General features: G+C 53.8%; 3 protein-coding genes across 3 annotated transcripts; 2 read left to right on the top strand and 1 right to left on the bottom strand.

Moving 5' to 3' along the window:
• Positions 1-1098: 1098 nt before the first annotated feature.
• On the top strand, positions 1099-2116 carry D7B24_003382 (uncharacterized protein; the record flags this gene model as incomplete). The annotated part of the gene is made up of 3 exons (XM_028637573.1): positions 1099-1191; positions 1250-1483; positions 1892-2116. The coding sequence occupies 3 exons, from the start codon at positions 1099-1101 to the stop codon at positions 2114-2116; spliced, it is 552 nt and encodes a 183-aa protein (XP_028490653.1).
• Positions 2117-3588: 1472 nt separating this feature from the next.
• D7B24_003381 (uncharacterized protein) lies at positions 3589-9529 on the top strand (the record flags this gene model as incomplete). Its single annotated transcript, XM_028637572.1, has 14 exons — positions 3589-3806; positions 3861-3985; positions 4209-4500; positions 4562-4863; positions 4961-5423; positions 5480-5529; positions 5755-6125; positions 6194-6264; positions 6331-6411; positions 6479-7019; positions 7091-7486; positions 7545-7890; positions 7957-8262; positions 8352-9529. 14 exons carry the CDS (start codon positions 3589-3591, stop codon positions 9527-9529), a joined length of 4740 nt encoding a protein of 1579 aa, XP_028490652.1.
• A 228-nt stretch (positions 9530-9757) lies between these two features.
• Positions 9758-11704, bottom strand: D7B24_003380 (uncharacterized protein; the record flags this gene model as incomplete). Its single annotated transcript, XM_028637571.1, has 7 exons — positions 9758-9938; positions 9997-10416; positions 10472-10506; positions 10563-10961; positions 11026-11128; positions 11181-11421; positions 11491-11704. 7 exons carry the CDS (start codon positions 11702-11704, stop codon positions 9758-9760), a joined length of 1593 nt encoding a protein of 530 aa, XP_028490651.1.
• Between the last annotated feature and the right edge of the window lie 1830 nt (positions 11705-13534).

Raw genomic sequence — 13534 nt, 5'->3', positions numbered from 1 at the left:
CTTAGTGGCCGCTTGCGCAACACGTATATTCACGGCTGCGAGTATCGGCCTAATGATTTACCTGAATGCATTCTAGCTACTACCTGGCTTTTGCCATACTACCTCCTCCCAGCCTCTCCTCATCAGTTACATCTTCCAAAATTCCGTTGACTGAGAGGGCGGTTAGCCGATGAACTAATAGCTGAGATCAGACTGTCATAGACTTACCAGCCAGATCCGCAGTGATCGCCCGTTGTCCCGCAGAAGCCACCGGAACTGCAGCATTGGTTATCGAAAGGACCACCAGCACATGTGAAGCCGCCTTTGCTAGCACCGCATGTGCCGTCATTGGTGGGGATGTTTCTCGTGAAGCATCCACTCGAAGACCCGGTTTGACTATTTAGGAAACGTCAGTGAGAGCTTCCAGCTACTTGGATAGCAAAGTAGAGGGTTCAAGACATACCAGCCCTGGCCGCAGTGGCTTCCAGTGCTTCCGCAATATCCAGTGCTGGAGCAGCACGTCCCGAACCCGGCCCCAACGCACGTCTTGCCGTTCCTCGAACCACAGGCGCCGTCCTTGGAGAGACTGTCGGCCGCGCCGTTGCACGTCCCAAAAGACCCCTGGCAGCCCGTGCCGCAGTGGTCTGAAGACTTTCCGCAGAAACCGTTCGTCGAGCAGCAGTCTCCAAATGTCGATCCCTTACACGTCTTGCCGTTCTTGCCGCAGCTTCCATCCGTCGACACGGAGCCGGCACTGGCCGTGCAGGTGCCGAACGATGACTGACAACCGGCACCACAATGGTCTGCCGACTTGCCACAGAAACCGGAAGACGAGCAGCAATCTCCAAACGTCGAGCCCTTGCACGTCTTTCCATTCTTCCCGCACGCACCATCGGTCGAGATGCTACCAGCCCCGGCCGTACACGTGCCGAAAAGAGTCTGGCAGCCTGGCCCGCAGTGATCCGTTGACTTACCGCAGAAACCACCCGACGAGCAGCAGTCACCGAACGTGGACCCTTTACAGGTCTTGCCGTTCTTTCCGCAGGATCCATCAGTGGAGATGTTGTCCGAACCAGTCGTTGTGCATGTGCCAAAGGGGGCTTGACAGCCGGTACCGCAATGGTCTGTAGACGCGCCGCAAAAGCCCCCAGAGGAGCAGCAGTCGCCAAAGATCGAGCCCTTGCAGACCTTGCCGTTTTTGCCGCAGCTGCCGTCCGTTGATATATTGTTACTGGCAGCGCCAGAACAAGTGCCCGCATTCGTCTGACAGCCCGCGCCGCAGTGGTCCGTCGACGCTCCACAAAAGCCGCTGGCCGAGCAGCAGTCGCCAAAGGCAGACCCCTTGCACGTCTTCCCGTTGCTTCCGCAGGTGCCGTCCGTAGAGATATTATCTGCTGTAGCACAAGTGCCGAACCCGGACTGGCACCCAGCCCCGCAGTGCGCGGTCGTGCCTCCGCAGAACCCGCTCGAGGAGCAGCAGTCCCCAAAGCTCGATCCCTTACAAGTTTTCCCGTTCTTACCGCAGGAGCCGTCTGTCGAAATGTCCCCCAAGGTTGTGCAGTTTCCGAAGCTCGACTGACAGCCTGGTCCACAGTGGGCGGCTGAGCTACCGCAGTAGCCGCTAGACGAGCAACAGTCTCCGTAAATGGAGCCCTTGCAGAGAAGACCCTTGGTGCCGGCGCAGGTACCGTCGGTCGAGATGGTGCCGGGATTGCCACCAGAATCGCCTCCACCACTGCCGCTCCCGGCCGTGCAGTTGCCGAAAGCCGTCTGGCAGCCGGTGCCACAGTGTTCCGCCGCACCGCCGCACCAGCCGCTGGACGAACAACAATCACCGAAGCCTGAACCGAGGCAGATCTTTCCATTGGATCCGCACTTGCCGTCGGAAGAAACGTTGCTCTCGCCCGCACAGGTGCCAAAGGCGCTCTGGCAGGCTGTGCCGCAATGGGCGGACGAGTCGCCGCACCAGTTTCCAGACGAGCAGCACGCCCCGAAGGTCGAGTTGGTACAGATGAACTGGTTTGAGCCTCCGCAGGTACCATCCGGAGACGCGTCACCGGGTCCGGGTGGCTTCACCGGGGGCGGTGGAGGCGCGTCACAATTCCCAAAGGTTGGCTGGCTGCGCACCCTTGATTAGCTGGCCTGACTGACTTGACTTCGAAAAGGATGCCAAGCTTGGGAACTCAGGTCATACACAGAGCTCTAGGATTGCTTTTCAGGCTTGTGACATGACTTACCATCCGTCGCCGCAAAAGGCTTTGGATCGACCGCACATGCCGTCCTTTGAGCAACATGCACCCCAGGTGGGGGTACATACCCAATTGTCGACGCCACCACAGCTTCCATCCTCTGTGATGACACCTGTTTGCCACGGCGGCAGGGCAGGGGATGTTGTACTTTGGCATGTTGTCAATACAGGCAACAGCCAGACAAGAATGAAGGCCTTCATTTGGAGACAGGCCGGTAAAAGAACGTGATGGTCAAAAGAGTACAGATTCGCGATATGAGGCATACAATAAGCTGTCTGAGTGAGTGTTGAAATGGCGCAATACCTTCTTATACATTGTCCGAATTCCTGTCAGCGAGACAACATGGTCTATTGCTATGCCTCCCTGCAGCCTCCGGACTCTCGGCTCGCCAAACAAGACCGAGATCGGACTTGATGCAGGAGCATTTGACAACATGATGAGGCCTCGCTTGAAGTTGTCGTGATCGAAAAGGGAATTTCCCCTCAAACATTGAGTGCAGTTGGGGTTTTGGAAGCTCCAGGCCAAAGTCGAGTAACATCGTTCTGATACTGAATCCTCCAGGATCTAGCGTGGGAAGAAGTGCATGCTTCCAGATCACACCGAGAACGGCCTAATTCCAGGGGATGGGGGAGCTCCTATTCGCCACATCGTGATAACCCTGCATGCCTCTGCAGGAACATTTTGCTTACTGTCAATTTGCGCTCTCGCCACACGGATACAATAGACACAATAGGAAAGACTCCGGAAGCGACTCAGTCGTAAGTCATCCACATACGGCTCCTACGGAAAGTATCTTAAACCACCATGTTGGTGCCGTAAGCCGTAGTCTTCAGGCTAAGTGCGCAGACTCGTGTCAAGGTTGCAATGGCTTGATGTTGATTCCTCTTGGTTACGACCTGCAGGCTAGAAGCGAGAGATGACAAAATGATGAGAAATGGGGGTTTTTTATGGAATGAAGCCTCAGAAAAGAAAACACTCCTTTACTCGGCCTCGGAGGGCAAGCCCGCCTGACCCCTCCACACTACGGCGCCGTTACCGCACACACGAATCATATCGCTCTCCCTATCTGTATGAATCCTATGAAACTGGATGATATTCATATAAGAAGGCGTGGGCAGATTGATCCCAAGTTCATATTCACCACCACTCATCCGGTTTTCTGCCGGTGTTCAAGCTGCTATGCGGTCCCAATCCTCGACTAGCCTCGCAGTATTTGCTGTTATTGGGATCATACTTCTTTACTTGCCAGCTCTCATCTTTGCCGATGTGACCTACCATCCGAGAGCTGGTCGTACTATCGCCCAGCGTGACTCAGGCAACACCGGTGAGTTCTTTGTCAAAGTTGAGTTGTAGTACATGAATGGCTGACAGTACCGCAGATCTGTCGTGGAGAGATCAGATCGTCTTCAGCCCAGCTCATCAAGACCCTGCGAAGGCGCCGGCTGTTCCTATCGCTGCCCTCGAAAACTCCACCACTGCGTCAATTCCCGCTGTCTCCGTCTTCAACCCACGGGGCTTGAACACTTTCCAGAAGCGTCAAGCTCTTCGCTGTGATGATGGACCTTGTATCGACGGCAGGTATGTTGTGCTCAATACTCGTAGTGACCATAATTGCTGACACTGTTTCGACAGCTGTTGCAGCAAGGAGAAAATCTGCGGTTACGGCCCTTCCTACTGCGGTGCTGGCAACTGTACATCGCAATGCGATGCGACAGCCATGTGTGGAGAGTACAGCGAGAACGCCGAAATGCCATGTGGTATGAAGCTGTGCTGCTCAGCCATGGGATGGTGTGGCGTGAGTCTCTTTGCCCCATATTACAAATAGATACGACTGGCTTTGGTTCTGGGGAGCTGACAATCAATCTCACGTCTAGACGAGGGACATCTACTGTCACAATGCTGACCCAGTCCACAATACTCTGCCATGTCAAGCAGGATATGGTTCATGCTCAATCACGCCTTCTCCCTCCTGCGCCAAAGGGAGTGGAAGCTCCTCCAAGCGCAAGGTCGGATACTATCAGTCTTGGAACGTTCGCGATCGGAGGTGTAACAAGGTGTCACCATCGCAGCTTGACACAACGGGTTACACCCATCTCTTCTACTCATTTGCATTTATCGACCCCAAGACGTTCAGAATCACGCCAGCCCATTCAGACGATGACAGCATGATGAGGGAGTTCACGAAACTCTCGAAGGACGGCAAGCTGCAGACTTGGATTGCTATTGGCGGGTTCGACTTTAGCAATCCTGAAGTCGCGACGCATACCACTTGGTAAGTCTATTACCGCAATCCTCGTCTTCCCGGGGCAGCTGGAAGTCTAACATATCTGCAGGAGCGACATGGTCTCTACAAAGGCCAACAGGGCTGCTTTCATAGCATCTGTTAAGGAGTACATGGACACGTATGGGTTCCAGGGAGTCGATCTCGATTGGGAATATCCGGGTGCTCCTGAGCGAGGTGGCCGCAAGCTGGCAGACGTGCGAAACTTCCCAATGTTGCTCCGGGAGATGCGAGCCGCGTACGGAAGCAGCTATGGCATCAGTTTGACTCTTGCACCTGACTACTGGTACCTGCGATGGTTCGATGCGAAGGCCATGGAGCCGAGTGTTGACTTCTTCGGCTTCATGGCTTACGGTAAGACTCGCCTCCCATTTGAGCAACCCTTCCACTTCCGCTGTCAGATTTATGAACCACGGAGTCATTTGCTGATCTAGTGTCTTTCGTATTACAGACTTACATGGCTCATGGGATGCTGATGTCTTGGCACTTGGGAAGAAAGTCCGCGGTCAGGCAGACATTCGTGAGATTGCCAATAACACCATACCCCTGTGGTTCGATGGCCTCGACCCAAAGAAGATCAATTTCGGCCTTGCCATGTACGGTCGTGGCTACACTCTGGCAGATCCAAAGTGCAATCAACTTCTCTGCCCCTTCTCCGGCCCGAGCAAACCGGCTCCCTGCACAGCCTTCGGAGGTGTCATGTCTCTCGTCGAGATCAAACAGCTCATCAAGGAACGCGGCATTACTCCACAGTATCTTTCTGACTCTATGATGAAGCAGATCACATGGGACGACCAGTGGATCGGCTACGATGACGAAGAAACCTTTGCCGCCAAACAAGCATTTGCGGACGGCATGTGCTTCGGTGGAACAATGGTCTGGAGTATTGACTTCCAAGTCCCTGGTTCAGGCGGGTTCGTCACCTGCCCCTTGAAGCACAGATAAGGCTCCTTGCTGATGATTGATATAGGCACGACCAGAATGAAAACACGGTGTATCTTGATCCCAAGGTCTACGAAGGTACTCCCGCGCAATGTTCAGCTCCATGCGTTTTTGTTCTGCCCCCCAGCGCTTTGCCTTCAGCGACGACAATTCAGATCCCTCCATATTCGACTTCTCTTTCTGTAGCACCCGGAATCACATCGAACATCGTTATTCGCCCACCACCTATCGTCACAAGTTTCCTACAGTTCTCAAATGTCGATGTTACACAGGGCCAGACGACTGGAAATGTTCATCCAACAGTTAGTCTCGACCTTCCACCATTCGTGACCACTATCACCGGTCCTGGCGGTGTTCAGACGAGAACGCTTCTACTGCCGCCGTGGCCGCAAATTACCAACGGGCCGCCTGAAAGCTGGACCACATCAGGAAACTCATGGACGAATCCGGGTGTCACAGGCGTGCCAGTACCTACGGACGTGATCCCCCTTCCACCGCCAGCGATTGTCACGAAGACTCCTTACACGGGTCCCGGAGGGTCGGTCGACCCTTCGGGTACATGGCCCTCATCGTTTGATATTCAGCCCATTACTACAGCCGTTCCTGATGAAGGTGAAGATGATGATGACGATGGTCCAAAATCCAAGTCTACGTGCAACCTATGGTTCTTCTGGGTAGGCTATTACTCTCTAGCTGGAAATATCATCCTTCAGAATGCCGGAGTGCTAACGATCGATAATAGACCTGTATTGACATTGGTGGAATCAAGATTGGTGGGTGGGAGTGGAATTTACCACAGGGCATCTGGGGACCGTAAGTGACATAAAAAAGGAGCGTTTCATGCGACTATCTATGTGCTGACGATAACACTCTTCATAGCGGGCCACCACCTATTGGACGCATCAATCCTCCTCCAGGTTTTACGTTCAAAGGGAACTTGCCAAACTGGCCGAAAATCACGTAGGTTATGATTTCTGGAAGCTATTCTAGCCTACCTCGGATCAGAACTAACGCAGGGTTCTAATAGCGTTGGGCCCGGCGGCAAGGTGACTGCACCTCCTAAGCCAGCAAGTTGCACTCCAGCAGAGGCATCGCTTTGCGCCACAACAACCTCGTTCGGGACGACCGTGCAGAATGGGGTAACAAGAACGACAACAACGCAAGTCAAAGAGACTTGTGCCACCATTACTGGGTGCAACCTTCGTGACATAGACTCCACAGAGACCGGAAAAGCATGCAGTCTGGCGAAACGAACTATCAATCTCACCGGCGTGCGGTTGCCCGACATGACTGCCGCAGCCGAGCCACCCCCTAACATCGCAAAGAGGGCAAACAGTATCTGGGACTGTGAGGAAACCGGCGAAGACGGCATTATTTGGCCACAAGACCCGAAGGAAGGAGGGCAAACACGCATTCGCGCTTTGCTTCAAGAAAGAAAGGATGCTCTTGGGGGTACCCACAGCTGGACGGAAGTCCGCGCAGGAGATCTGGACTACACGGCATTTTACTACGTCGATAACATGGGTCCAGTCGCGCAAGCGTATTTCGATTCGGACGAAGTCAAAGAGGTTAGTGCGCGGCGATCCCGATTCACTATCGTTGAGATACCAAATGACCAGGCTAACACTATTGGATCTAGATCAACAGAGCTTACAACTATCGTGCAGATATCGCACCCAGGTTATCCAGAGCCCAGCGTAGGCGCAACAGAGGAAAGAGGTCTGCTAAAGCGAGCGACAGCCGTAGAGATACACGGATACGAGATGAAACGCCAGCAAGTGATGGAGCTGAAAAGTTGGACGAAGCCGCCGAGTTATTGAACAATGAGACATCCGACATCGCCAAGCGGGCAACCAGTCCGGAGATCAGTGACAGATGGCATCTGTCTCATATCTCTATCCCCGAACGAGTAGACTGGGATGTGGACGATGACCCGCATATTCCCTCCCAGAATAAGCTTGCGTATTATTTCAACAACAGGGAGGGATCTGGGCAGACGGTTTACATTATGGAGGAACGTACGAGTCAGAGCGGAGTAAGTCAATACCTGGGATCTCGCTCCGGACATCTGCAAGCTGACATTATCCTTAAAGGAATTCACAGGGCAGCTGAAAGCACCTCTTTCACCACATAGCTATCTCAGCTCTATGTGGTACGACGACGATCCTGACGATGTGACGGAAATGCGGCGACACGGGACCGTCATATCTGCCATGGTTGGGGGTGTAGCCTCGGGGATTGCACGACAGGCGAGTTTGGTGGTAGTGCCAACAAAACTGGAAGTGGAAGAGGACTGGCCGCTCGAAATCTTCCTTGCATCCCTTGTTGCAATCTCACAAGATATTGTCAAGGAAAAGAAGTCTCAAGACACGACAATCGTCAACATGTCGTTCGGTATCCCTATGAAATACGCAGAGCCGCATTTCTGGACCATCATGCGTAAGCCTTTGACCAGACCAGCGAAAGTAAGAGAAGTCGGCCGGACGTTTCTGACTTCTATGACAGGTCAATTAATGGTACTCATGGAGGCAAAATACGGGACCGTTTTTGTTGCTGCATCTGGCAATGCGGAGCCGGATCCTGCCGATGGACCTCTGGTAGACCCGGGGGTCTTTATTGATGCGAATTCCATGCCATACGAAGCCATGCCTTATGTTCCTGGCATGATGGTTGTCGGTGCTTCCAACAGAGAAGGGTATCGGCGAAAGCTGAGTATGGTAGGGACGAACGTCGAATTCTGGGCTCCTGGTGAGCAGCTCCCATATCCTTTGGGCGTCAGTAACCGGCGCCAAATCAATGGCGGATCACCTGGTAAGTACGACACATTTCATCATTCCTTCGGAAATCTACGAGATCTTTTCCGTTGCCCTTTGTAGCTAATTACCTTAACCTACCCTCAGCTGCTGGCCTTGTCTCTGGACTTGTTGCGAGCTTGCGCTCAGATCCAACCTTCAGTAACTTTGTCAAGCCGGCACAGCTCAAGCAGCAATTGAAGTCATTAGCCCGCGCTATTTCCTACCAGGGTGTTACCAATGCCGATAAGCCTGTCGTTGTTTACAATGGACAGAGAAAGGACCAGTCTTGCCTACCAAATTCGAATGCCGGCGTCGTCTCAGAGCGCCGGCTATCCATACGGCAGGTTGAATCGTGCCCTCTTCCAGGACAGCCGGGCAATCCAGAAGGGGTCCCCGTGCCATCGCTCACTTACAAGCCTGGTCCTCCCGGTCCCTTGTGTACCGCAAACTGTGGTAGGCTCTGTGAGGGATTCTTCTGTGTACCGCAGCCGACAGGAACACCGCCCGAGTTCACGCCTCCATCCAATCCCGGGGCTACCGGCCCTGGCTGGGTTCCGCCTCCGCCAGTCACCCTGCCCAACCTCCCTACACTACCACCAAGTGAGCCGGGTGTCACACCAGGCCCTGGTACCGTCTGTCTCTCCTCGGCGACTGTCACGCAGTGCAATGGAAGGCCCGGTCAGGCAGTTTGCGTGACCAGCACATCCTGTGCCAGCTTCGGCACTTTAGGACCGTTCCCCACTCTGCCTCCATCTGTTACGAGCCCTCCTGGTGGCAGTTGTGTCTCGACTGCGACGTGGGTCATCACAGGCGGTCCAAAGGGCGAGGCGACTGTAACTACGAGCGGCTGCGGGAAATGGACTGTTCCGTCAGCCCCTGAGCCAACGCCCAACCCACCATCGCCACCACCACCACCAGAGCGCAACCACGGCGTTGTGGTCATCAGCTATTATGAATTCGGGCAGTTTACCGTGGGCGGTACTTTCTGGACTCGAGAGCACAGAGCCTTCTCTGTTCCGTTCGGAGGGCAGATCAAGCAATGCAGCGCATCGGCGATAGCCTCACAGAGTGCCCCCGGCGTCCTCGCTTCAGCGAAGCTGCCGACCAAAATGGGGCCTTTCCAGGCTGAGGGGCGCACGTGCGAGTACTCTGGCTCACCTGACAGCCCTGGCCAGCTGAGCTGTGACGGACTGCCGACTGTCTCCTGTGAGCGCGCTTCGCAGACTGATATCTGTGGTTCCGGAACTCCTATCATGGAAGCACTGGCTTTCTGTAGATTCTAGGAAAGGGTCTGAACTTTGCCCGTCATTTTCCGATAGCTTCTCGATGACAGTGTATCAATTGAAGTACGAACCAAAATCCTGAACATTCAATCCTGATTAAATTGCTAGAATCTACTGAACGAAGGGTGCTAATGAAATCATTCCCTTCCCATACTGTATCTCTAACCGGCCTTGCACGACACTGGTATGATTATCCGCAGAGACTAATATTTAAAGATGGCGCAACATTTATAATCCAGTCTTCTCATCCTTCTGCTCCTGTTGTGTGACCTGCAGCTTCGCATGCGCCTCTGCCCGACCATAGGCAGCCGCAGACTCTGGGCCATCGAAAAGAATGGCCATCTCCTCAAGGGTAGGTCCCTTAGTTTCCACGAAGAAGAAGTAAATCACGAGAACCTCAATGACCAAGCTGTTCACCACAGTCAGTCAATAGTTCAAAAAGAGAGTCGCGGCAGAATGGGACCTACACAGCAATGTACACAAAGTAAAACTTCCATGCTAGAGCCTCGAGACCAAGTGGGTTGACCCATTGGTTGAACACGCCTGCGACCGAGGTGCCAAAGAAGCAGAGCATGAGACCCTTGGCTCGGATGTTATAAGGCAGAATTTCGACGGTATAGCTGACGGTCAGACCGGGCCAAGCTGCACCGGCAACGCCGTAGAAGACAAAGATCATGGCGACGACGGCGGTGCCGGCAGGCTTCGAGCCCGTCTGCTCATATACCGCGCTGCAGGCAGTCCAGACGGAGAACGAAAGGAGCATGCCGATGCCGGCAAAAAGGAAGAGGAAGCGACGGCCTAGGCGGTCAACGAAGAAGGCGGCGAAGAGGGAGACGAGCCAGCACCAGATGGTCAAGCCGCCGTTGATGTAGGACTGGGTGATGGCGCTTGGTCTTGTCAGCTAAACCTTTTTGGGGGCTTTCAAACTGAAGAAATGCTTACTCTTCGATACCAATGCTGTTGAGAATCACAGAAAGCTGTACGCCAAATAGTCAGTCCTCTGCATACTGCGACAGCCCGGGAGAAGTCTTACATAGTATGAAACCAAACCGTTGCCGCTGCACTGCGAGAAAAAAGCTGTGGCAAGGATGAGATAGCATCGCTTGCGGTTGCCCTTGGTGCGCACCAGCTCCTTCCATCCATTGTTGGCCGCGGCGCTACGCTCGAGCTGAAGAGTATTGGAGATCTCAGCCAGTTCCCAGCGCACAAAAGCATCGTTCTCATCGCCGTTGCCGTGGTACTTGACGAGTACCTTGCGCGCGTCCTCATGTCTTTCCTTGCTGATGAGCCATCGAGGGCTCTCGGGGATGAACCAGATTGCGATGAGCAGAATGCCAGGCATGAGGCACTGGAGTCCCATAGGAAGACGCCACTGCAGGTCGCCAGACAGATTGTCGAGAGTTCCGAAGCAGGTCCATGCAGCGATGATGGCCTGTTGGGTATTGTCAGTCTCTCCCCCTTTTTCAAATCTTGGCTTTCCTGTACAAGGTACTTACACCGAGATACCAGATTGTGTTGTAGATGGTCGTGATTCTGGCGCGGTGCCTTGGGTGCGAAACTTCAGTGATGAGGAGAGGAGCGGTGGCATTCGAAACGTTGCTAGTTCCATGTCAGAGAATCACGCTTTGAAAAGCATTTGAACTCGATTTACCTTCCAGCACCCATCAGAATACGACCGATCAGGAAGAGCGCATCGCGGCTGCTGTGGGGATACGATTGTGTCAACGCCTGCATCAAGGCGCCAGCAACAATCATTGAGCAGCCGACGGCGGTTCCAATCTTGCGGCCGAGTACATCGGCGAGATAGGGCGCTATGGGCAGAACAGCCAGGCCACCGAGACCGGGAACGGCACTGTAAAGTCCTAGGCGAGAACCAGTGGGATGATCAAAGTCTGGTGCGCAGAAAGCTTGTTAGCCAAGTGTGTCGAGGGCACCCCGACGAATGGCGAGGACAAGCTTACAAGCCTGCCATGTGTCCATGGTTTGAAGTCCATTAAGCAGACTGCCGTCAAAACCGAGGGTTGATGATGCGAGAAACAGAAACGGCATCATGAAATACAACTTTCGGAGTTCCGTCTGCTTGTACCAGGGCAAGGGGTTATCCTTCGGAGTGAGTTCCTCCTCGGTAACGTCAGGATCGACATGGTCAACCATTGCGTCCTGTTTCGCCGACATGTTGATGATGAACGAGGTTGAGGTCGAAATATCAGGTCCAAGACCTTGAAGAAATTGAAACACTGGTCAATGCTTGGCTGAGTCGCAGTGAAGGTTGAGAATCGTGATTGTAAAGATCGACGGGGGCAGAGAGACTTATAGATTTCTGCCAATGCATCGTCAGGCGTATCCCAAATGCTCTCTGATGCAGGCTTCGTCCCGATCGATGGCCTGTTGAAGGCGACGGCTGGAGATCAGCTCCCCTTCGGCTCTCGGACTTGCTCTCGCAGGAAGAACCGACAGCTCGGTTTGGTTGAACTTGAAGCCATGGATGTGTTCGTCCCCACGGGGAAGAAATGGCGGAGACGGCCCAGAACACGCTGACTCGAAAGGTCATAGTCTGCTTTGCCGGGCCAATTACACTATTGACTAGCATGACTCGGCTTTCGCGTAGGTCCGGAGACTCGTTCCAGCACACAAGGGGGGCAGGTTCTCAGCTCCGACGTTTCTGCGATCGTCTGCATTCAAGTTCCTGCATGCTCCGATCTTTCTCCTCGGACTCATCTTGCCCGCCCTCCTTCTCAACTTGACAATTACTGCCAACTATGGAAACTGGGGAAGCAGCATCGCAAAGCGGATCGTCGCCAGAGAACCCCAGATTACCCCAAACGACAGCATCCGTGGAGTCTCCAGGATCAGTGTCGGGATCCAAGAGACCCACTGCTGCTTCTGCGAAGAATCAACGAGCTTGTGACGGCTGTCGCGCGCGAAAAGTCAGGGTGAGTCGTATGCGCTGACGCTTGGCCACGAGATGTCGGGCAGTCTGATGGGGCCTAAACGTGTCATTGCACATCCCCTGTCGCCTGGCCTAGCATAACAGCTACATTATTGGAGCGGCTTACTGACATGGCGGGCATGGACCTTAGTGCTTGTACGGATCAGGCGAACAACGATGTCAGGGATGTATCTTCCTCGACATTGCCTGCACCCATCTTCGTCCGAGGAGGCGGCGAGGCCCACAGAACAAGTACTTCACTGCATTACTCTGTGTTATTTCCGTTCTCCTGCTCGTCAGCTAACTGCTGATCAGACACGCACACAATGCCATACATGAAGAACGAACTCAACTGCCGTTGGCACCATCCCATCAATCTCCAGAGCATGGACCGCCTCAAGCTCCAGCCGGTATTATCGGCTCCGGCTCTGGCTCGGAGGCGGCAAGTTCGCCCCAATTACTCCGGATGGCATCAGCTGTATCCCCGATGCCTCAGCAGAGTCACTGGCTTTCTCTCTTTGCCCCTGAACCCACGATTCTTCGTATACTCAACGACTGGTTCGAAAGGGTGCACGCTCTGGCCCCAGTTCTCGTTCGTGGGCGCTTCATGCGGCGCTTCAGAAGCAGAGAAGCAGACCACAATGCTACTTTCTGTGGCCTCGTCATCAGTGTCTGCATGGCAACCTGTGCTACATTGCGGAGAGAAGACTATGGCGATGCGACGGCCGAAAAAGGGGCCACCTTCATTCAGTACCATCGGTTGCTTGAAGTTGACAGCAGCGGTCAAAACGCGTATACTCTGGATTGGTGCGTGGCCATGTATAATCTCGGCATGTCAGCAAGTTCTCTTGCAACGGGCGGGTTGAAGTCGACCAGCTCGTATCATGCCTTATCCATGGCCGCCATTGGGGTTCGGTATATTGCATATTACTGTATGAAGGATCATGACTTTGTCGAACAGCAACAGGCTAAGAGGCTTTTCATGCTAATCTTTGCTGGCTCCCAGTACGTTGTTCTTGTTCTTCTCCCTTGTTTCGATGTGTCCCGCCGCATGACTTTCACTCTACAGCACCGGG

The sequence above is a fragment of the Verticillium nonalfalfae genome, assembly GCF_003724135.2.
Source record: "Verticillium nonalfalfae strain VnAa140/NRRL 66861 chromosome Unknown scaffold_197, whole genome shotgun sequence".
Lineage (NCBI taxonomy): Eukaryota > Fungi > Ascomycota > Sordariomycetes > Glomerellales > Plectosphaerellaceae > Verticillium > Verticillium nonalfalfae.
The sequence above is the reverse complement of the archived record's forward strand: the minus strand, read 5'-3'. Positions and strand labels throughout refer to the sequence as shown.